We start from the raw sequence: 21,358 nt of genomic DNA on the forward strand, positions 1-21,358 counted from the left end.
CGCTCCTGTTTGAACTCCTGAGGGGAGCGCGGCCGCCATGGACGGGCGGCTCTCCCGCATCCCCGTGCACTCCCGGCTCCACCGCCCCGAGCCGTCCGCAGGTGAGTGCGGGGCACGGACGGGCACCCGGGGGGCACGGCTGGCGGGGTTCGGCCGAGGGGTGCAGCGGAGCGCCGGCATTAGGGTGCTCCATCGCTGCCTGGCTACGTGGTGGCTGTTCCAAAATCTAATTACAAGCTTTATTCCACTGTTTGGTCCCTGTTTAGGACTTAAGTTAACGCTCAGCCTGCTGTGTGTACCCTTCACCGGCTAAAGGCAGCGGCCCCTTGATGCGAAAGATTTCATTCACAGTCTCTTACTTTTCTAAATCTTTAAACGCTGCTTACAGCACTTTATAGCATTTTATAAGCGGAAGGCACCCAGGATTAGCGTTAAAAACATGGGAGCTGAGCTGTATCGGTGGAAACTTTGCGTTGCTCTAATGTAAATGTGCGCATGGGTATTTAATTTGAAAAATACTTAACTTGAGGGAGAAAAAGCAACTTCCTAAACTCACTGAGTGAACAAAGCTTTATATACTTAAACGGTTGTGATTTAAGAGAAATAAACTCTACATAAAAAGCTAGTTTTCTACGTTATTTTAGTAGCTATTCACTAGTAGCAAAATATGGAGGTCTCTTAATAGAATTTCATGGGCTGTGTTTGTTTTGCTTCCAGCATTGAACAACAACCTTGTGGCACGATGTCTGCTTGATGTTGAGACTTTCTTTATTGTGTATTATCATTTCAAGTTCTCACTAGTGCTAGCCTGGTGATTGTATTTTAACACTCTGTACATCTGACCTGTTTCTGGCTTATTCTGGACCCTTGGTCCTGGGTGAAACTTGAAGTCTACTCTTAGTTAATTCTACCTCTACTTCTATCTAGAAGTCTCCATTCTAGCCAGATAGAACTGCTTTACCTTAAAGGCTTAAGAGACCTTAAAGCAGGTTACTTCTAGTCTGTGGTGTTTTCACAGCTGTCTTTTTCTCACAGAATTGCAAATGAATTTTCTTTCAAAGAGAAAATTTGTCAGCACAACATCAGAGCCAGGGCTCAGCGTGGTTCCCAGTCTTCACTTTGCCTCAAACGTTCCAGCAGACAGTGTCTTCAAGCCTGCAAACCAAGGGTAAATCAAAGCAAAATATTGATGGATTTATTTGGCAGATGTCCTAAAGATGGCTCATTTTGCACATTTTGTCAAACCAACAGGCTTGGTGATCTGCAAGAACATTGTAGTCTTCTGGTAATTTTATTTTATCTCTCTTTTAAGGTTGCCTAAGTCTGAGAAGAAAGTGGAACCAGTTTCAAAGAAGATAGCGGCAAGACGGTATGTGCCTCCCATCTCTGTTAGTTGTCCTTGTGCTGTGGGGTTCTCCTGTGAAGGCTGGTGATGAGCTCTCATCCATGTGCAGCTTTCCTGCCAAGTTTGCTAATTAAATCCGTTGGTCAGAACAAATGCTTAAAAAAGGTTAAAGGGAAATTAGGAGGTGTGCAACACTGGAATTTTTGCCCCTGAGTCTTTGTTCTTTAACTCCACAGCCCTCTCAGCAGATACCAACTAGAGGCAGAGCTGAAAAACAAGAATCAATTGGTGGAAACACTCAAACAACAATTAGCAAGAGCAGAGGTAAGGATAGGAGAGAAAAATAAATAAATTGTTGAGTAATTTCTGCATTCTGATCCATACAGAGTCATGTTAAGGATTGTCTTGCTTTTATTCTTGTCTTCATCAGAATGTCTTTGTATTCCTCTGGACAAGTTGTTTGAGTTGTTTGTATCTTCTGCTAGTTGTTTTCCCATCTGCTCAGCTCTGGAGAGGCCAAACTGGGAACATTTGGTCTGGTTCTGGGCTCCTGGTACAAAAGATATGTGAATGTACAGGACAGAGTCCAAGAAAGGGCCACAGAGGGACTGGAGGAAAGGCTGAGAGAGCTGAGACTGTTCAGGGACTTGTGTTTCAAACAGACCTGATTTTGTGGAATCAGGTTCAGAGTCAGAAATTGGCACTTCATTATTCCCTGGCTCTCAGAGGTATCTCTAGGACGCGCTTAGTACCACTTCTGTCACGCACAGGAGGCCCACCTGGCAACGTACAGCTGGAAAATCTCACTTTGTTTTCTAGTTCTCAGTCTGTGGCATGATCATTCCTCTCATGTCACAGCTTGATTTTCTTAAGAGCCTCTGAGACTTCCTATGAAATGTTCCCAAAGCTTCTGACACTATCAGGCAGATCACCCTAATCCACATGCTTATTGATCATCTTGGAGAATTGCATTCAACTTGGGAGGTTGATCAGCTTATCCAATTGCCTGGTAATATCTGGATAGTGTAGGGAATAATGCTGTGGCTTCAAGGCCTGACACGCCCTTTTCTTCACAATGTTTATATGCTCCTTAGTGCGTGCATTGTTTACATAAATGAGAGGGAGCACAAGAAAGGATAGAGTTGCCTAAAAGGAATTTGCCCATGATCAGATTTTTCTAGTAATTGCTCTGGTGTGTGGATGTAATAAATGTATTACTCCTGTCAAGAAGCAGGAGCAAGGACCTGCAACAGCCTCATTTGCTGTGGGGGTAGAGACAGAAGGCAATGTCTGATCCTTGGTGCCAAGTGCAGTACTGTGAATTTGTTTGTGTCACTATTACTAAGGAGAAGAAAATCTCCTTGGGAACTTGCCTCACTTACAACCTGTGTTAACCAGGGCACTCTCAAGTTAAGGGAGTTAAAGAAGGAGAATGAGAGGCTGGTCCATGAGGTTGAGAAGCTCAAGAAAATTCAGGAGACTTGCATGACAATTTTAGAAAGCAGAAACATCAATCCTGGTAAGGAGTTTGCACTTTGCTTACATCCTGGTACTCCTTCTCCAGAATGGTTTTTTTTTTCCTTCTGTTGTGACTATTCATAAGAAATTTGGACTGTGCTTCCTTTTTTAAGCAATACTGCTGGAATTCCAGGGTTTGGGGGAGTTTTTTGTGGCTTAAGTGAAGAACTGCTTCCTGTAGTAAGCCCTGGCCTGGATAAACTAACTTAGTATTTCTTGCTGTAGAAAGTCACTTTGAAAAGCTGTTTGTTCTCAGAGTTATGTGTATATTAGAGGTTCACTAATGCACCTCCTGAATTCCTTACAGGCAGCACCATAGAGGAGGAGAAAGAGATGCGTGCATGCCGGGAAAAGACAACAGTAAGAAAAGCTTGAACTGGGCTTTGAGGGGTCCGTGTGCCCCCACCCTTCTCTCCTGATGCTCAAACAGCTGAGACTCACATTTATTTGCATCATATTAAAAGTCATTTTCCTTTTGACTCTTCAGATGCTAACTAGCAAGGTCACAGAGGAATTGATGCTATTTTGTCACAGAGCTGCACAAGAGAAGGAGATGCTTGAGGTAAGACTGACTCAACCTGGCAGTGAGCATCAGGCCCTCAGGGAGGTTATTTTGCCCCTCCCAATGCTCTTTTATTTCACATGAGCCAGATGAAAACCTGCAATATTCTACTTTTAATATAAAGGCACTTGTTAAGGAAACTGTTACTCCCCTTTTAAATAGAGGTGTCCACCAGCCTGGTTGTTATTCTGGAGGTCAGAAAATTGATTTGACTTGGAAACTGTTGCAGAGCAGTGACCCTGGCTAATCTCTGGGGAAACTGAGAAGTGTGCAAGCACAAGTGGCTTCAATAATTACCAATATATAGACCAAAATAGTCATTAAATTTCAGTTCTGCAATTCTTAAGACCTAGAGCTAAAATATAATTGTTATAGGAGATTTCCTATATTTTGGCCATAGATAAATTTACATTTTCCACAAGCAATCAAGGTAAAAGAAATCCCAGGTTTATCTTAGTTTAGGAGGAAGAGCTCAGATGCTTTAGGACTTGGCTTTTCTGTTCCTTACTCTGGTGTTAGTAAAACGTGCTCTGCACTGACTTCTCCACAGGCAGCCATGGCCAAGTGGAAATCAGCACAAGAGGAGAACCAGCACGCCCTGGAGAAGCACTCCGACTTCCAAGCTCAAATTAAGGAATGGAAAACCAAACTTGAAGTGCTGGGGAAGCTCCTAGCAATGTGAGGCACGAGGATGGACTGGGATTTTTGCTCATTCACCCCTAGTTCAGTGGTCCCTGTTTGTCAAGCCCGGTTCCTGCGTTTGGTGATCCAAACGCCGAGCTGTGACTGCTCCCCGGCGGGGTAAGGACGGACGGGGGGCCGAGGCAGCAGCGATGGCCGGTCAGCCTTGTGTCGGGCGTTCGCCGCTCTGCTCCGGTGTCGGGTGTTCGTGGGTTTAATTCAATAAAGGTGCTCCAAGGACGTGGGCTCAGCCGCGGCCGCTCCGGGAGGCGGGCGCCGGGGCGGGGCGGGGCGCTCCGGGGCGGGGCCGCGCCTGCGCGCGGGGCTGCGGCGGGGAGCGGCCATGGCGGCGGCGGTGCTGGGGCGCGCGGCGGGCGGGGCGCGGCGATGGCGGGCGCTGGCGGTGCCGCGGCGCGGCAGCGCTGGGCTGGCGGTGGACGACACGGTGAACGGGCTGAGCGCCGAGCAGCGCCAGGTACGGCCGGGCCGCGCCGCGCCGCGCACGGGGGTGTGGCGGGGCGGGCGGGCGCCGATTGGCTGCGGCCGGGCCGGGCCGCCCAATCCCCGCGCGAGTGGCGGGGGCGCGGCGCCCCCGGACAGGCGGCCCGCGGCCTCGGCACGGAACGCCGCACTGCCTAAGGAACGGCCCCGGCCTCCGCCTGCGGCTGTTGGATAGGTGATAATCGGCAGAAACGTGATCGTCAAAGGAACATTTCGGTGGGGTCGCGGCACATCCTCCCAAAAGGAGTGTTGCAGCTCTCCCAGCTTGCTCTCCTGCCCAATGGGGCGCTTAAAGGTTTAGGGTAATTCTTGGAACTCGTTGCAGGCTGCAGCTTTGCTGCAAGGGGCACGCAGGGGCAGCACATCTCTGTTTGGTGACCAGTGAGGGGAACCAGGGAAGGGCAGGAGCTGGGCCAGGGGAGGTTTAGACTGGGTATTGGGAAAAGGCTCTTCCTCCAGAGAGTGGTCAGGCACTGAAACAGCTCCCCAGGGAATCATCATAGCCCTAAAGCTACCAGAGCTCAAGGAGCATTTGGACAATGCTCTCAGGCACAGGGTGAGATTGTTGGGGTATCCTGTACAGGGCTGGGAGTTGGACGTTTCTCTGAAAACACTGGGAAAAACAAGACTCTTAAGCTGTCTTTAGTGTTAGTGTGTAAGGCATTACTTTATTCTTGTCCAAGACGTGTCTGTGTGGCTGACAAAATTCTGACCTCCATACAATCCCAAGACACAAAACTTTTTCACTTACACATATTTAGCAAACAAAAGTTTATTGGTTCTGAGTTGCATCATTCTCTTTATTAATTAGTGTTCTGTCCTCTATTGGTTATTGATTTCTCACTCTTCATGCTTATCTGGCTGACTTTCTTTAGTCCTTTTATCATTTTTTCTCAAATTGGGAGTTTCCAGCCTTCTAGGCTTGAGTCTTGTCTGTGTCTTCTGGTTGCTTCAACATGTCTTTGAAGGGCCATAAATTTAAGATCCCAGATGTCCAATCTTCAACTTCCTTAGGCTTTATTTATTGGAGTTTTTCAGGATTAATTTTAGCAAACCTAAGGTTTCAGTGATTTAATGATCAAAGTAAGTGTCTGTGAAAAAGGAACTTAACTAATGCTGACTACAAGTGGGCATGCTTACAATTAATTAAAACAGCTAATGAGACAATAGTTAGGAAAATTATATAATTTCCAACAGACTGATGATCCTTGTGGGTCCCTTCCAGCTCAGAGTGTTCTATGATCCTTAGCTTTGCTGTGTGTGTGTGCAGCAGCAGCCAAGTGCTGACCATTCCAGGTGTATTCCCTTCTGCCCCCGGGCTTGGAGTGACGGGCAGTGTCTTCCCAGGACTGTTCCACACAGGCTCCTGCTAGTGAAACACTGGAGCTACAGCCTCACTTTCCAGACAATTCTGATGGTGCAAGCACATGGATGTGCAAAATAAACTTATTTGTTCTTCTTTCTTGCTGCAGAATTATTCCTTGCCACAATTGTGTTCATGTTTATGGCCTTATCAGCTCAAACTGACATTTCTTTGTACTATTATATTCAGCAGATGTAAAAGAAGATGCAAAATATTCATCTTGTTCCTATCTGTCTGATGGAAAAGTTAAAAAGAAAAAAAACATCAGAAATAATCTTCAGTAATATTAGTGAAATTGTGAATTAAAGGCAATATAACTGTTATAAACTGGGTTAGGATGTCAGGGCTGCCTGTCTGACTTCATCCTCAATCTCTAATAGATTAAGACTTTTTTTATTATGGTTTTAAGCTTGTCTTAATTTATTTTAAGCTCTTTGCCCAAGTATAATGCAGTCAGCTTTGTCACAGTGGAAAGATATCTAATGTCTTTTGGGGTTCTCTTTAGGTTTATAAATCTAGTAATGGAGAAAAAGCTTGTTTGCTAGTACTGGAATCCAGGGTCTGCGTGATTTTGGAAATGTAACATATCTTCTCAGTTGTAAAAAGGAGGATACTTAGGTTTTGGTGGTCAGAGAAAGACAGAGGAGTGTGGGCATATTCTGGTTTGTTGTTGCTGCCCCTTATACAGGTTCTGGTTTAACAGCTCAGGGGTTCAGTCTCTAAAACTGTTGTTGCTTCATCAGAATTCATGTGTGGGAATAAAGAACCAAAAAGAAAAAAAAAAAAAAAAGTTCAATTTGACCATAAAATCAAGACCAAGTTTTTAAATCTTCCTGTTAAAAACATGTAAGATACTGTATGCATTTTGTTAGTATGCTTATAGACTTCTGTAGCATACATGTAAGTGTTCAGAGTATAAAATTTAGAAAAAATATTTTGAGTTTTTAACACTTGGAGCAATGAACATTCCTGGCTCTATCAAATTTCCCCGCTGTAGAAGGTAGTAAGGTAGGTAATGTAGTTCTAGTTTGACACACAAACATGTTTTAATTAGTATCGCTGCTTATTGCAGGCATCTGCACGCCATTAAATGATGCTGTGAGCAGCTGTGGGATGGGTTAGCACATTATAAACTCAGTTCATCAGTTTCCAAAGTTCCCTGCCCAAAAATATGCCTGAATCCCCAGTGCAGGCAGGAGTTCAGGAACATTCTCTCATGTCAGGGTACAGTTAAGGTTAAATGCTGAGAGGGACTAAAGTACATGAAGTGCTTTTTAAAAGACTAAAGAAATTACCCTCTGATGTGGTATTTCAGCCAGTTACCTGAACCATGGATTTCCTTATGGTCTTGTGCTTCTGGGTTTGGGATGCTGGAATGGCCTGGTGAGGGAATGTTGGCAGGACCAGGGGAAGATGACAATATATTGCTGAGATGTAATGGATGTGTTTTTCTTCCCCTCTTTTCCCAGCTTAGACAGACCATGACAAAGTTCTGCCAAGAGCATTTGGCTCCAAAGGCCCAACAGATTGACCAGGAAAACGAATTCAAAGGCATGCGGGCAAGTATTTCATGTGTGGTTCTGAAAGCCTCTCTGGGCTTTGATCTCTGCCTTAGTCCAGACAATCCCAAGCCACACCACAGGCACATGTGCATTAACTTTTCAAACTTAAAAGCCACAGAGAAAACCTTTTTTTGATTTCCTGTTTTAGCATTTGTTACCAACTTTCAGCAACCTGGGGCAGAACCCAGCGATAATCATAATAGATTGATAATGGTCTTGTTTGGATTCTTGTCGTGGGATTCCTGCCTGTCTGTTCTGGCTCCTTCCCCAAGTGTGCTTTGTATGCTCCTGGCTCAGTCCCTTTCTTGGACATGAATTTCCTCTTCAGATTTGCTGTGAAAATATTATGTACGAATGCTGAAACTTGCCTTTCTAATAAACCCAACAAATGCTGTGCCACAGGGTGCTTTGATTGATGGAAATGAGAGATCTGACTATTGGTTTTTATAAGCTCCACAAGACTCAAAAAGCTCTCAACATCTGCCAGCATTTCCTAGAGCTCTGATGTTGACATTTCCAGGGCTATATGTGCAGCTTTGAAGTGAAGTGTATAAATTTAGCCTGGCATTCCAGATGTCATCCAGAGCTATTGTATGATACTTTTTGAAGTCTCTGATAATTATTGCCGGACACCAAGGCCACGTGAGGAGCACTCACCTATGTGTCCACCATGTAGCAGAGGAAAGAGGCAGCAGGGAGATGGCCCCACCAGGACACGTGTGGGCTTCCCTGGTGACAACATCCTTTGCTGCTGCATTTTGTCATGGCTGTGACATTCCCATTTTTTTAATCTCCCCCAAGTATGCTTACTTGGCTTTAGTTGCCAGCTCCTGTTTTACTGGAAGAGTTTTAAAGTGCCATAATTCAGATTATGGCACTTTAGCTTCATATTTCCCAGGTTTTGGTAATGGATAGTTTACACTGTTACACAAAAATTTTCATTGGAGTGGGCAAAGAGTTAAATCTTAGGAGGTGTCCTTCCAGATTTAAATTTAGGCACGTGAATTTTCACTGAATTCCACAAACTCCTCCTGTGTGTAGCATAACTAGTGTCCTTAAATATGGGTGGTTTCTCAGTTCTGAGGATAGAGCTGCACTGGGGGAGGAACAGGAATTAGGGTTGTATTTGCCTCATTCTTGTGATATCTCACAGATAAACGGATGTGTCCAGCGAGCTACCTGGGGAAAGTTGTTATGCTGATGCCCAGGCTGCCAGTTTGTGCTGATTGCTTGTTCTATATTTGTAGGACTTTTGGAAGAAACTTGGAGAATTGGGAGTTCTGGGAATCACAGCCCCTGGTAAGTTTCTTTCGATCTTTTGCCTTCTGACGGGTGATACTTCAAACAAATGAGAGACCACTTAAATTCTCACTTTCTAGTTCACAACAGCCTTCCTTGTCTGTGATGTGGCATTCATTTTGTCCTATCTTTGTGTTTAAAAAAACTTTCTCAACTGTTTTTCTTTTTCTCTGACTTTGGATCCTTTTTCATTGTTAGACAAAATGCCTTTCACAATTTAAAAGCACTGCTCAGAAATGGTTTCTCCAGATGTAACATATGTAGCTCAAACGTATTTGTGCCTTTCTGATGTGAAGCAAGTTTTGAAGAATGAGAGCTAGAGATAAAAGTATCCCAGAACAAACATCCATCTGTAATGGGAGAAGTTAAAGGCTCTAAAATAATGCCCTGAAAAGCTGTGATAAGTAATGGGGAGTGACCACAGCCAACCAGTCGGAAAAAAATCAGGGGAAATCTTATTCAGCCTTGAGCAGGTTAGTGAAAAGTGTTGTGATGAGTGTTACAGATGAGTGTGATCGTGCTGAATGCACCAAGGCAGGGTAATGAGGAGAAACCCTTAGTGGAGAAAAGCGGCTGATGGGGCCTTTCTTTCCCCATGGAAAAGTCTGTTTGCTGGATGTGGCTGTGCAAAGGCTCTGCAGAATCCAGCTGAATAGCAATGCGTCCGAATAATGCCTCTGCCTCGCTTTCAGTGCTGAAAGACTCTGCATTTCTGCTTTCTCTCTCTCCTCTTCCCCATTTACTGCTGCTCCTGTTTTTCCTCACTCTTACCTTCTTTCTTCTTTGATGTTGTGCCTGAGGCTTACAGCAGTTTCCCACACTATAAATAAGCCATCCCCTCACAAGTCCTGTCCTTCTTGATTTCCTCAAAGGTTTACCTCTCAAACCCTCCTATGCCCAGGATTTTTCACTTTATTTTGGATTGTAGAGTTGTGTGTTTCTTTATTGATGTTGGTTTTGTTGGAGGAGAGTGGGATTTAGGATGTAAAGATCGTGTGGAATCTTAGGAGGGTGTACACAATTAAATGGCATGTTTGGGTGCCAGTGCATCAAGTCTATTAAGGGAACATTTTGAATAACAGTGCTGTTTGATTTCTTCCTAAAACTAAGATAAGTGTGGTGTTTGTAACTTTCCATTTGTTTTATAAAGTGCAAAGTGAAGAAATGTAAATATATCGTTTCCATGGAATGATAATACAGGCATATCATGTACAAAGAGTAGCTTTGAAAGCACAGCATGATTGGAACACACCATGGTTTGTGTTATATGAGGAGATGTCCGGCAGGATCATTTTCCCGTTCCTCTTTCAGTGCAAAGCAATCCTGGATTTCTGCTGCACACAGTTACCTCACCTTTCTTGAGGCAAAAGCACCAAACCCAACCATTATATAGGAATTCATTAAAAACGCTCTTGTTTTGGCATATATGAGAAATTGTTAAGCCCATCTTTTATGATACTGACAGCAAACCCCTAAACCTGGGTTTGTGGTAGGGAGAGATTTTAGAGGATAAAGTGCCCTGCAGATAAAAGCAGGAGTCAAAATGAGGGACATGGGAGGAAAGGCTGAATGTGATGCCAGTGGCTGTGGTGTTAATTTGAGGAATCTGGGACAGCAGCCCCTTGGAGCTGTGCCCTTTGGTCACTCTGAGCACAGACAGAGATTTGCCCTTACCTTGTTGCTCTTGCTTGCAGCCTCCACATTGATGACAAGTAAGTGCTCCAAACTTATCTCCCCAGCTGCTTCTTGGCATTCATGTCCTGTTGTAGTGCTTCTCTTAGCAGTACAACCACTTGCTTCCTACCTGGAGAACAAAGCTTTTAGGTTGGGAGGTGACTGTATTTGTGTGTCTATAAACATGTTTAGAGGGATGTGTGTGTATGTTTATGTAGGCTGTTGGCTCCTCAAGGCTGTTACCTATTTCTCAGCCTTCTCTTTTTACCTGCCATCTCTCTCCCTGTTCTATTGTGTGATTTTAATCTTTACTATTAGTTTTAGGCTCAACTCCATGTGCCTAGCTGGGGTGTCAGTGCTGCTCTGTCTTGCTTTATGCTCTCTTGAAACCTACATGCTTGTCACTGACGAATTACATTTATGGATCATTCTCGTTCTCAGTTAGCCACTCATCAAAATTCTGGTGTCCTGCACATTTGTAGGCTTAGAAAAGTCCTTAGTGTCATATTTTTGAGCAGTTTGAGAATTTCTCATTTGTTTAGGGGCAAACATACATGGATTTTACAAACCTTCCCTTTGTTCTCACCTTAAGGAGGTTGCAACTTGGTGATTTAATCTTTGTGACAATACTAAGGTTGATAAGAAGGACTCATTATTACTCAATGTCAGTACCATGTTCAAGATGTGTTCTTGTGCATGTTCTACATATAAACTATGTTTTACGAGTCAACTATGGATTATGCTGAAGACAAAATATCCCTGTGACTTTAAGATGAGAAAAATGAAATTCAGGAAGGATAGGGAAAGCCAGAAGTGCTCAGCTCAGGGATGGCAACAGTCAAACCCAGAAGCACTCTCAGTGTCTTGGATTTCATTGGAGACTGAGCCCAGCCCTGGGATCTTGTGCACGTGGTGGGTAACGTGAGCTTTTTGCTCTCCTCCCAGCGGAATATGGTGGCTCTGCCCTGGGGTACCTGGACCATGTGCTGGTGATGGAGGAGATCTCCCGAGCGTCAGCGTCCGTGGGGCTCAGTTATGGGGCCCACTCCAACCTGTGCATCAACCAGCTCGTGCGCAACGGCAACGAGGCCCAGAAGCACAAGTACCTGCCCAAGGTATGTGGCTGGAGGAGGGGCAGCACTGCAAAGCGTTTGGCTCCTGGCTGCAAGGATGGCATCTTTTAAGCACCAGCAGATTTCAGTGACCAAACCTTAGGAAATACTGAACGTGCCAAACTTGCCCTTCTCTGGCTTGTCAGTTTTTATCCTATGAATCCTATGAATCCTCATCCCATGCCCGTGTCCTTGTCTGCAGGCAGCACAGCCCAGCTCTCTGGAGCTGTGTTACTAAGGGAGGCTTTGAGGTGACACTGGAGAATATTCTTTCAAAGTCCCAAATCACTTTGAGATCTCTGAATGAAAGTCACTGCTTTCCTATTTTATATTCTCCATTTCTCACTGCCGAAATGCTTGGTTTGGCTGTTAATTAACTACATGTGAAACTTCATCATCACTTGGGGCAATTGATGTTGCAACTCAGAAGTGCATTAATTAGATTTCCGTTTTTAAATGCATATAAAAACAATGAACACATTGAATCCCAGCCACTGAGATTATCAGTGAAATTATCAGCACAAGAAACTTGATTTAAACAACATGCAAAATACAGTGTCACTTCCTCAAAGCACTGTGCAGCCTGCAAATGTGTAACCCCAAATTGTCCTCCTTCCTCAGGTGTATTTTCATGCTTCATTCTCTGCCTTTCAATGAGATGTGAAGTCACTTCAGCTTGACTTGTTTTGGCTCCTGACAGAGCACTTTAAATGTACTTAACTAGATTTGAGCACTTCATTGGGACTTCTGTAGCAATGCACTGATGGATTGAATTGGTTGAACATATTTTAAGCATTGAATCGTCTTTCTAAAAAAAAAGTAGAGATCAAAAGGAGGAGAAGATGGATGAAAGTACACAGGGAGGGGAAAAAAGGCAAGGAGAAAAGGGCAGGATGAAATAACAGTGAAGCAGAAGCAGCGGCTCTGCCAGAGCCTGGTGTGAGCAGGCACAAGAGGAGGGTCCATCTGCTGTTGTGGGGTGAGTGTGGGGGGACTGGCCCACGAGAAGATTGCAGAGAACTTTCCCATCCCTTTTCACCCCCTCATTGGCCTTCTGTGTTCACCAGCTCCTGTTTGTGTAAAAGGGCAGCAGAAAGCCCAGGCAGGAGCTGGGGACAGGCATATGGCTGCCTGCATGGTTCCTTGGCACCTTCCTCATGTGTTGTGCAAGCAGGGCTGTGCTTGTGTAGCTCAGACAGAGCTGAGTCACCCTTCTCATCCCTCTGGGATTTGGTTCTGTTCCTTCATGCAGTGCAAGGGAGCTCCTTGCTCGGGCTGTGCCGGGAACTGCAGCTCTTGTTCCTGCGGAGAACAGCGACTGTGGAGGTTCAGTGCAGGAAAACAGGCCAGGGGACTAAAGAGGGAACACAAACCATGCTGCTGGTCTTCATCTTTTGCTAATATTTGTCCTTTCTTCCAGCTAATCAGCGGGGAGCACATTGGAGCCTTAGCCATGAGCGAGCCAAATGCTGGCTCTGATGTTGTGTCCATGAAGCTGAAAGCAGACAAGAAAGGTAAAGCCTGTCCTGTGCTGCCCAGGGAGGTGCAGGAGGCCACATCCCTGCAGGTGTTCAAAGAACATTTGGCCATGGCACTCAGTGCTCTGGTCTGCTTCACAAGGTGGTGATGGCCAAAGGTTGGACTCGGTGATCTTGGAGGTCTTTTCCAACCTAAGTGATTCTGGGAAGCCTGTTAAGGAATAAATGGAGTGGGAAATACCAGCGTTGCTGTCATGAGCTAACAGATTTCATCTCTTGGCTTCCAGGAGACTTCTTTGTTTTGAATGGGAACAAATTCTGGATCACCAACGGGCCGGATGCGGATGTTCTCATCGTCTACGCTAAAACTGACATGAACGCTGTCCCGGCCTCCCAAGGCATCACCGCCTTCATCGTGGAGAGGGTAGGGTCAGTCATTCCCACAGGGTTTTAAAGCAGAATCCTTCACCTTAACAGCTTAATTTGGAAGTCAGCTGGTTTTCCTTCCATAGCTGCCAGCCTCTTCCTCAAAGACAAACTACTTTCTGCCTTTCAGGCAGGAAAGGAACATTTAATAAAACAGAATCTGAGATCAGTAAACCTTCTGATGGACATAACTTCATTATTAGAACAGTTGAGTTCCAGGCAGAGCTTGCAACCCTTGCTGTAGGAGAGCCTGTGTTGGCAGCTGTCCAAATAACTTATTTATTTGCTGTTTATGTGCATTAGAAAATGGGTGCACAGGGTTCATATGTGTGTGTTTCTCTGTTTATTTGCTTTCTCTGCACTTGCACTTAGACCTGGTCTTGTTCTTAGGTCACTTTATCTCCCTCCTGGCACCCTACCCATGTTCCTGTGGTCAGGGGAATTTCACAGATCTCTCATGAGGTTTTTTTAGTCCGTTGGAACTGAGATGTGAAATGTATTTTTACTGCTTTGACTTTGCAGGGAATGCCAGGTTTCAGGACAGCCCAGAAGCTGGATAAGCTGGGAATGAGAGGGTCTAATACCTGTGAATTGATCTTTGAAGACTGCAAGGTTCCCGGTGAGTTGGGTTCAAATCATGATGGTTTCCTGTATTCTTGATCAGATAAATTGGATCACTAATTACACACATGTTCAGCCTGTGACCTGGAGGGCTTTGCAGATGCTTATCTCTCTCTGGCAGCCTCTGAGGGAGCTGATGGGACTGGAAAAGTGCAATCTGCTGGATTGCAGGGAGGGAGCACATAGTTTGTCAGGTCACTGCTCTTTCACCCTTATGGACCTAGTTCTTAACCACAGCTTCTCCAAAGCCTTGCTGAAGTTTCTCAAGAAACTTGTTTCCATTAGAGCTCCTGTCTTGTAGGGAGGTGAGCTACTTTGCCCTAAAGGTTTTTTTCACTAGAGACTTTCCAACAGGCATTGTAACACTTCTGAGTTTTTTTGGGGCCAGGGCCTGAAAATGGACATCCTTTCCCCTGTTAGTTAGCACAACAGAGGCCTCTGTAATAGCCACTTGAATAACAAGTATTTGTTATTTTAGTGGCAATTTTGTTGATAGAAAAACTCCAGCCTTTTTAGAGCAAATGGAGAAGATGTCTTATCATAAAAATCCTGATAGCACATTTGCAGAGCAAGGAGCTCTCCTGCTCCCCATATACACCTTCAAAAACTAAAGTGGAAGAGTTTCAGCTGAAACCTAACATTTCTAACTGTGTTGGATCCCTCCACCCTGAAATCATAAAGGCCAGTGCCCCGGTGCTCTGATCATGTCCCAGGAGTCATCCACAGGGAACGGCATGTTCTTGTGGAAAGGGGATGATGACATGCACATCACTGCAGTGTTGGAAGTTAATGCATTTGGCACTCTGGCCATTAATGCTCCTTCTAATCTTTGGCTTTGGAAGCTGAAACAGTTCTTTTCCAGGAAATTTTTCAGGCTATTCAGTCATTTTTTATAGAATCCCAGGATGGTTTGGGCTGGAAGGAGCCTTAAGCTCTTCCAGTCCCACCCCCTGCCGTGGGCAGGGACACCTTCCACTGGCCCAGGTTGCTCCTCTCCCCAGTGAACACAGGCCCTCAGTGAGCAGCTTGTCTAAGTTTTTCACATAAATAAATCACTTTTCCTTTGCTCTTTGCAGCTGAAAATGTCTTGGGGACACTGAGCAAAGGAGTCTATGTTCTGATGAGTGGATTGGACCTGGAGAGGCTCGTGCTGTCTGGAGGCCCCCTGGGGTAAGGGATTGTCATCTTTTATAGGTTGTAAGGCCAGAAGGGTCCTTGGTGATTGCCAAACCTGGTGGGGATCCCCTGGGGCCTGGATAGGATGGATCCTGGATGGAGAATTATGTTACTGGGGCAGCAGAAGAGAAGAGGCTGGGTCAGATGTAGGAAGGAAGCAAGGTGTGAGGAGGTGCCATGGCTGCTGGGTGTCCCAGTCAAAACCAGCACTGAACTCCAGCACCAGCACAGCTGCCTGACTAGACTCTCCTGAAGGTGCTCAGGGCCTTCCCAGCAGCCACTGCTCACTCAAATGTGCTCTGAGCTCTCATCTGTGAGCTCTCAGCTCCTCATGCAGTGGTTTTCCAATTTGAAAGCATCTCTGTGGAGCCCCATGTGAGGGGCAAGGGATGAGAGAAGCAATGCCAGAAAGAACGTTTGCAAGTCTGCCTGCCAGTGTCCACTGATCCTCAAGAGCTGGCTTTGGAAATTATCAGTCTTGATAAGAAAAATTTCCAGAGGTATAAATCTGCTTCAGTCCCCAGTTGCTGGCTTGTGTATCCCTGTGTTATTGCTCAGGTTATTATAATCCGGATCCAGCACATTTGTGTTATCAATTCCTTAGAATCTAACACACTATCCAGAGATTCACAAACTGGTTCGTTCTTCATTTATTCAATCCTTAAGCTCCCTAGTAATTATTGGCACCCCACAGTCCTTTTGTCCTCCTGAGTGGTCTCTCTGGGCTAATCCTCTCGTGGAAAGATCAACTTCCACAAAGCATGAGGAGGATTTTTTCCCCTCCTTGTTCTTACCTGTGCTTTTTTTCTTATGGTATTGACTGTTCTTCCTTGAGTTGAGGAACTCTGGAGGTAAGAGGAGCACAAACTGGTTGTGGTTGTGAGAAAGCTCTTCAAATCTCAGTCCTCTGAATTAAAAGGTCAGACCTTCCCACAAGTTGTCCCAAATGAGCACTGGAGAGAAATATGGGACCCGTTTGGATTTTATTCTTGGCCTTGTTTGAGTGGAGCTGTAGGAAGACAGCAGGATATCACTTCAGCTCTGAGAACCTTTTTGCCTTGGGTTACATTTCCAAAGTTAAATCATTATTAATTAATAGTTCCACTGTTTCCCTTTTCCCTCTCCTCTTCTTAGGCTCATGCAAGCTGTTCTTGACCATGCAATTCCATACCTGCATGTCAGAGAAGCATTTGGACAGAAAATTGGTCACTTCCAGGTGAGGCAGAAAAGGAATTTTTGTCCTCTTCTCTCTTTAAAACTGAGAAGACTGAGACTTTGTTGTGGTGGGGGCTTTGCATGGGAGAAGGTGACCTGCTGTTTATGCTGGGGCTGCATTATGTGATAATGAGCAGCCTGGGCTAGTGGAAGGCTCCTGCTCATGGCAAGGAGATGGAATTGGATGAACTTTAAGGTCCCTTCCAACTCAAGGAATCCTGAGATTCTATGATGTGGTGAGAAGGTGGAAAGACCTCTGAGCCTGCTCCCCTGAGGTCGCTGTTGGTGGGTGAGGGACTGTAGCTGATATCTAGGGGTCTGTGGCTTAACAGAACCTCCAGCTCCCTCATGTCTGTCTCCTCCTCCTCTGTCTAGTTCCTCTGAGGTATTTTGGGGAATGGGTGGTTCCCCTCACCCCTGTTAATTAATGTCCCTTGTCTTTGGGCCGTGCAGCTCATGCAGGGCAAGATGGCGGACATGTACACGCGGCTCATGGCCTGCCGGCAGTACGTCTACAACGTGGCCAAAGCCTGTGACCAGGGCCACTTCAACGCCAAGGTGAGCTCAACTCCTACCTGGGCGAGTGTTCTGGGGCAATTCCTCCAGTCCCAGAGCCTCAGCTGGGGGGAGCCTCTGTACAACGAGTCTCCACAGCCCAAAGGTTCTTTTTTTCACACCCAAAATACCTTTTTCCACTCACAAATTAAAAGCAAACCTCCTTTTACAAGGCAGGAGATTTAGCAGCATCAATAGATGTTTATTGGAAGCCCAGACAGATGTTCCTGGTTGTTGTAAGGGCTATAGCAGTTGTTAGAGGTGTTGTCACCTCCACCTGTCACCACGCCTCTGTTGGAGGAGGATGTTGAGTGTTTAACAGTGGGAGCACAGATCTCTGCATCCCAAAGCAAATCATGCTGGTCTCCTGGGGGATTGATGGGCCTTTGTGAGAGAGCCATCTTCTCTGGTGCACTTTTTATATTTTTTCTTCTTCTGTCTTCATGTGGCCTTTGCAGACCTGCTGTGAGTGTTCTATAGTAACAGGGACACTACTGGAGCTCCCTGTCCCTGTGCTTTGTATTCAAGTAGTTCAGGGTTCTTGGCAGGTGTCTGTAGAGTGATGGCAGCATGAGGGCAGCACAGGGACTGGAGATGGGCAGGTGACACCTTTCCTGACTGTCCCTTTTGACTGTCCCGTAGGACTGCGCCGGAGTGATCCTGTACTCAGCAGAGTGTGCGACACAGGTGGCCCTGGATGGGATCCAGTGCCTGGGTGAGTCACTGATAGCTGCACAGAGCCAAGCACAGTGCAAGAGCATTTCCCTCTGCTGTCCCACCCTGAAATCAGGGACAAGGAGTGACTTGTGGCTTTTTTTGTGTGGCAGGTGGGAATGGTTACATCAATGACTACCCCATGGGGCGCTTCCTGCGTGACGCCAAACTCTACGAGATCGGGGCGGGCACCAGCGAGGTGCGCAGGCTCGTAATCGGCAGGGCCTTCAACGCCACCTTCAAGTAATGCCACCACTACAGAGGCAGCACCACAACCACCATGAGGCCTTGACCATGAGGCTGGAGCGCACAACTCGGCTTCTTCCTGCCTGCCATTCCAGCTTTGTCACTTGTGGAGTCCCCTCTGCCTGCTCTGGCAACAGATGCTGCTGGATTGGGCTTGGACAAAATGAATCAGAGGGTACATGGAAGAAGTGTTTTTTCTTTTTTCTTTTTTCTTTTCAGGAATCATCCTGATTCATGGTGTTCATGAGCTGTTGATTCTCAGTTTTGCAAGGCAGACTTTCATCCCCCCCACCAGGCAGGCTGGCAAGGGGTGTGCAGCCACTGCACACAGAAAGTCAACCCAAACCCACCAACATGGACAATGAGGGAACAACTTTGTTCTTACCAAAAAGCCCTGAGTGCCATTAAACAGTTAGAATTTAGCATATTGCCATTGGAAGGTGAAACTTCTACTGAGACCTTCCAATGGGACTATACCTTCCATTATGGGAACCTGACACCAACTATATTGAGGGGTTGTTCTCATGAACACTTAAAGTCATCTGTGCACAAGCAGCGTTTTAGGTGCTGATTCCTAAAACCTCCTTAAATCCCATGTGTGTTGCTTTGCAGAATTCCTTTCCTATTTGCAGCTTTCCTATTTGCAGCTTTCCTATTCTGGCTGCTTCTGGAGTTATTTGGGTCCAGGCCCAAGTCCTTGCTGCGCTGACTGACTGCTCCCACCAGGTCATTCTCTCAGAGTCGTCACCATCCGTCACTCTGGGGACAAGTTAACACATCAGAGCTGTGTTGTGACATCTGTGAATGAAGCAGGCAGAAAGAGCTGATTTCTTTGGGGTTTGGTTCCCTCTGAAGGTTGTTGTTTTGGCCAAGCCTGTCCTCACACTCCAAACTGTGGGCAGCTGAGCAATGTGTTTGTGAGTGATCTCAGTGCATCTTGTATCCAGCAAATCAGGGCTTATCCAGCTTTATAAAGGAAATTGTCCAGCATCCTGCCAGCCTTTAAGTGTGAATCACAAATGGAAATGGGCTGCTGGAAATGTGATTGAACAGTTAATTAAACCGTTGCCATGTAGGCAGCTCCCAGCAGTTTTAACAAAACTCACCTTCAACTGTGTGTATTTCTTTGGTTATAGTTGACTCTTGTCTATACCAGGTGACAGTAGACTAGAATTTTAAAATGCCACATTGAAGACTGTTCACTTCTCTGGATTGCCAGGTAGGTCACCAAGAGTTTATAAAAGTCACAAAGAGTCAGAAAGAGCTTCTGAAGTCCTGGTGGTAGCACCTTCCTCCAAAGCTTCATATTTATTCAGCCTCAGTGGGTGGCTGTCACTCAGGAAGTGTCCCAGGGTTTAATTTTCAGCCTAAATCTCTGGATAGAGGGTGGACAGAGGTGCTTTGTCAGGAATATTTTGTTGACCTGCATCTGAAAATGCTGTGGAAGTGAATCTTGAGGTGTACTTCATAAAGGAGATACTCAGTGCATTGGTGTCCACAGATGTAAGAATTTAGTTATGTGACCAGACATTTATGTTTTGTCACAAAATTAATCTTGGACCACTGTTAAGATGCATTCCTGCCAGAGGAACTTTTCTAGGAAGTGTCAGAGCCTTGACAGGATGGTGTGAGATTCAGATTGTTAAAATTAGGTTTTCTAAGGTGGAAGGAACCCAGAGATTTTTAAACCTGTCCTTCAGCATTGGAGAGGTCTGGTTTTAATACACATAATAAATAATACCTTCACTTTCCAGGCTGATCAGCACCTTGGAGTTGAAGGTAAAATGAATCAATATCTAACAGATCTTGGGACAGGGGCAGGGACAGATTCATAAATCCTCAGCAGGGTTGTTTTATTCAAATCTCATTCCCTTCCACAGCAGCTGCCTTGGGAAAGGGATGGGAGAGCTTTTTTGGGGAGAAGAGGGTTAATCTTTATACTATTCTAATAAAATAAGCTTTTGCTGTGGCCTATGCTCTTGGTGGGGGGGCTGAGAGGGGAAGTGAAGGCTCTGCTACCCACCAAAGCACATCCAGGCTGGCAGCAGCAACAGCCACGGTGTTGCTTTCCCTGCCTATCCTTCTGTCTTCCCAGCCACAGCTTTTCCCCATAATTCTCATTTAAAATAAATACATTTACAGAGATCATGCAGGCTGTGCTTTAGCTCCTCTGGAGAGCAGCAGAGCTTACAGGGAAAACACAGGGGGCTGTGCTGCTGGATATCATCTGAATGGTTTCTGCTGTTGGTATGTGATGGAAATTGCCCTGGCCTGACAGCCTTTGGCTGGTGGCAGGGCTGGATGTGCTGCATCTTTCCTGTTTTTCAAGATCTTTGCCCTGTTTGCAGCTGGCTGGCTGCTGAGCAGAGAAGGCATGGAGAGCAGTGGGGGGAATTATTCATGAAGATATGCAGTGGGTTGACCCTGGCTGGGTGCCAGGCACCCAGCAAAGCTTATCACTGCCCTCCACAGCTGGACAGGGAGAGAAAATATAACAGAGGTTCATGGGTTGAGATAAGGATTGGGAGAGATCCCTCACCCAAAACTGTCAGGCAAAACTGACTCAAATTAGAGATGTTAATTGAATTTATTACTAACAAAATCAGAGCACAATAATGAGAGGTTAAAAAAAACCTCAAAAACATCTTCCCTCCTTCCCTTCTCGAAGTCCTCCCCCCACAGCAGCGCAGGGAGACGGAAGTGGTGGTTACAGTCACTTCATCACAAGTTGTTTCTGCTACCGCTCAGGGAGAGGAGTCCTTCCCGTGCTCCAGCTTGGGGTCCCTCCCACGGCAGACAGCTCTCCATGAACTTCTCCAATGTGAGTCCATCCCATGGGCAGCAGCTCTCCATGTACTGCTGAATCGTGGGTCATTCTTCCACAGAAGAATGGGGTCAGTCCTTCAGACTCAGCCTGCTCCGAGGTGGATCCCCCACAGGTTCACAAGTCCTACCAGGAAACCTGCTCCAGCGTGGGCTGCTCTCTCCATGGCTCTGCAGGTCCCTGACAGGCATGGCTTTCCTGCAGGTTCACAGCCTCTTCTCAGGCATCCCCCTGCTCCAGTGTGGGGTCTGCCACAGGCTGCAGGTGCATCTCTACACACCCATGGCCCTCTGTGGGCTGCAGGGGGACAACCTGCTGCACCATGCTCTGTACCACAGGCTGTAGGGGAATCTCAGCTTCCACCTGGAGCAGCTCCTGCCCTTCCTTCTGTACCACACCTTGCTGTCTGCAGGGCAGTTCCTCTCACACATTCTCACCCTACTCCTATCTAGACCCAATTCTATCTGCCTAATAAGTTTCTTCTTC

At 46.0% G+C, this 21,358-nt stretch overlaps 2 protein-coding genes across 2 annotated transcripts; both read left to right on the forward strand.

The window, feature by feature from the left end:
* On the forward strand, positions 1 to 4,340 carry KNSTRN (kinetochore localized astrin (SPAG5) binding protein). Its single transcript, XM_054634546.2, has 8 exons — positions 1 to 101; positions 1,036 to 1,168; positions 1,313 to 1,369; positions 1,582 to 1,669; positions 2,744 to 2,864; positions 3,171 to 3,223; positions 3,351 to 3,425; positions 3,976 to 4,340. Exons 1-8 carry the CDS (start codon positions 38 to 40, stop codon positions 4,105 to 4,107), a joined length of 723 nt encoding a protein of 240 aa, XP_054490521.2. The 5' UTR covers positions 1 to 37; the 3' UTR covers positions 4,108 to 4,340.
* A 77-nt stretch (positions 4,341 to 4,417) lies between these two features.
* IVD (isovaleryl-CoA dehydrogenase) lies at positions 4,418 to 19,813 on the forward strand. Its single transcript, XM_054634306.2, has 12 exons — positions 4,418 to 4,581; positions 7,440 to 7,529; positions 8,780 to 8,831; positions 11,451 to 11,620; positions 13,038 to 13,131; positions 13,383 to 13,519; positions 14,044 to 14,140; positions 15,219 to 15,312; positions 16,453 to 16,534; positions 16,987 to 17,091; positions 17,731 to 17,803; positions 17,916 to 19,813. The coding sequence occupies exons 1-12, from the start codon at positions 4,450 to 4,452 to the stop codon at positions 18,047 to 18,049; spliced, it is 1,260 nt and encodes a 419-aa protein (XP_054490281.2). The 5' UTR covers positions 4,418 to 4,449; the 3' UTR covers positions 18,050 to 19,813.
* Positions 19,814 to 21,358: the final 1,545 nt, after the last annotated feature.

This window comes from Agelaius phoeniceus, chromosome 6 (genome assembly GCF_051311805.1).
Source record: "Agelaius phoeniceus isolate bAgePho1 chromosome 6, bAgePho1.hap1, whole genome shotgun sequence".
In the NCBI taxonomy this organism is placed as follows: Eukaryota; Metazoa; Chordata; class Aves; order Passeriformes; family Icteridae; genus Agelaius; species Agelaius phoeniceus.

What these genes read in the sequence shown, in the direction of transcription:
- KNSTRN (XM_054634546.2), top strand. Translation starts at nt 38, where the DNA reads ATGGACGGGCGGCTCTCCCGCATCCCCGTGCACTCCCGGCTCCACCGC. An exon ending in TTCAAGCCTGCAAACCAAGG is followed by an intron (nt 1,169 to 1,312) that starts GTAAATCAAAGC and finishes CTCTCTTTTAAG; the next exon opens with GTTGCCTAAGTCTGAGAAGA. An exon ending in AAGCAGAAACATCAATCCTG is followed by an intron (nt 2,865 to 3,170) that starts GTAAGGAGTTTG and finishes AATTCCTTACAG; the next exon opens with GCAGCACCATAGAGGAGGAG.
- IVD (XM_054634306.2), top strand. Translation starts at nt 4,450, where the DNA reads ATGGCGGCGGCGGTGCTGGGGCGCGCGGCGGGCGGGGCGCGGCGATGG. An exon ending in CTGTCTGGAGGCCCCCTGGG is followed by an intron (nt 15,313 to 16,452) that starts GTAAGGGATTGT and finishes TCCTCTTCTTAG; the next exon opens with GCTCATGCAAGCTGTTCTTG. An exon ending in AGAAAATTGGTCACTTCCAG is followed by an intron (nt 16,535 to 16,986) that starts GTGAGGCAGAAA and finishes TGGGCCGTGCAG; the next exon opens with CTCATGCAGGGCAAGATGGC.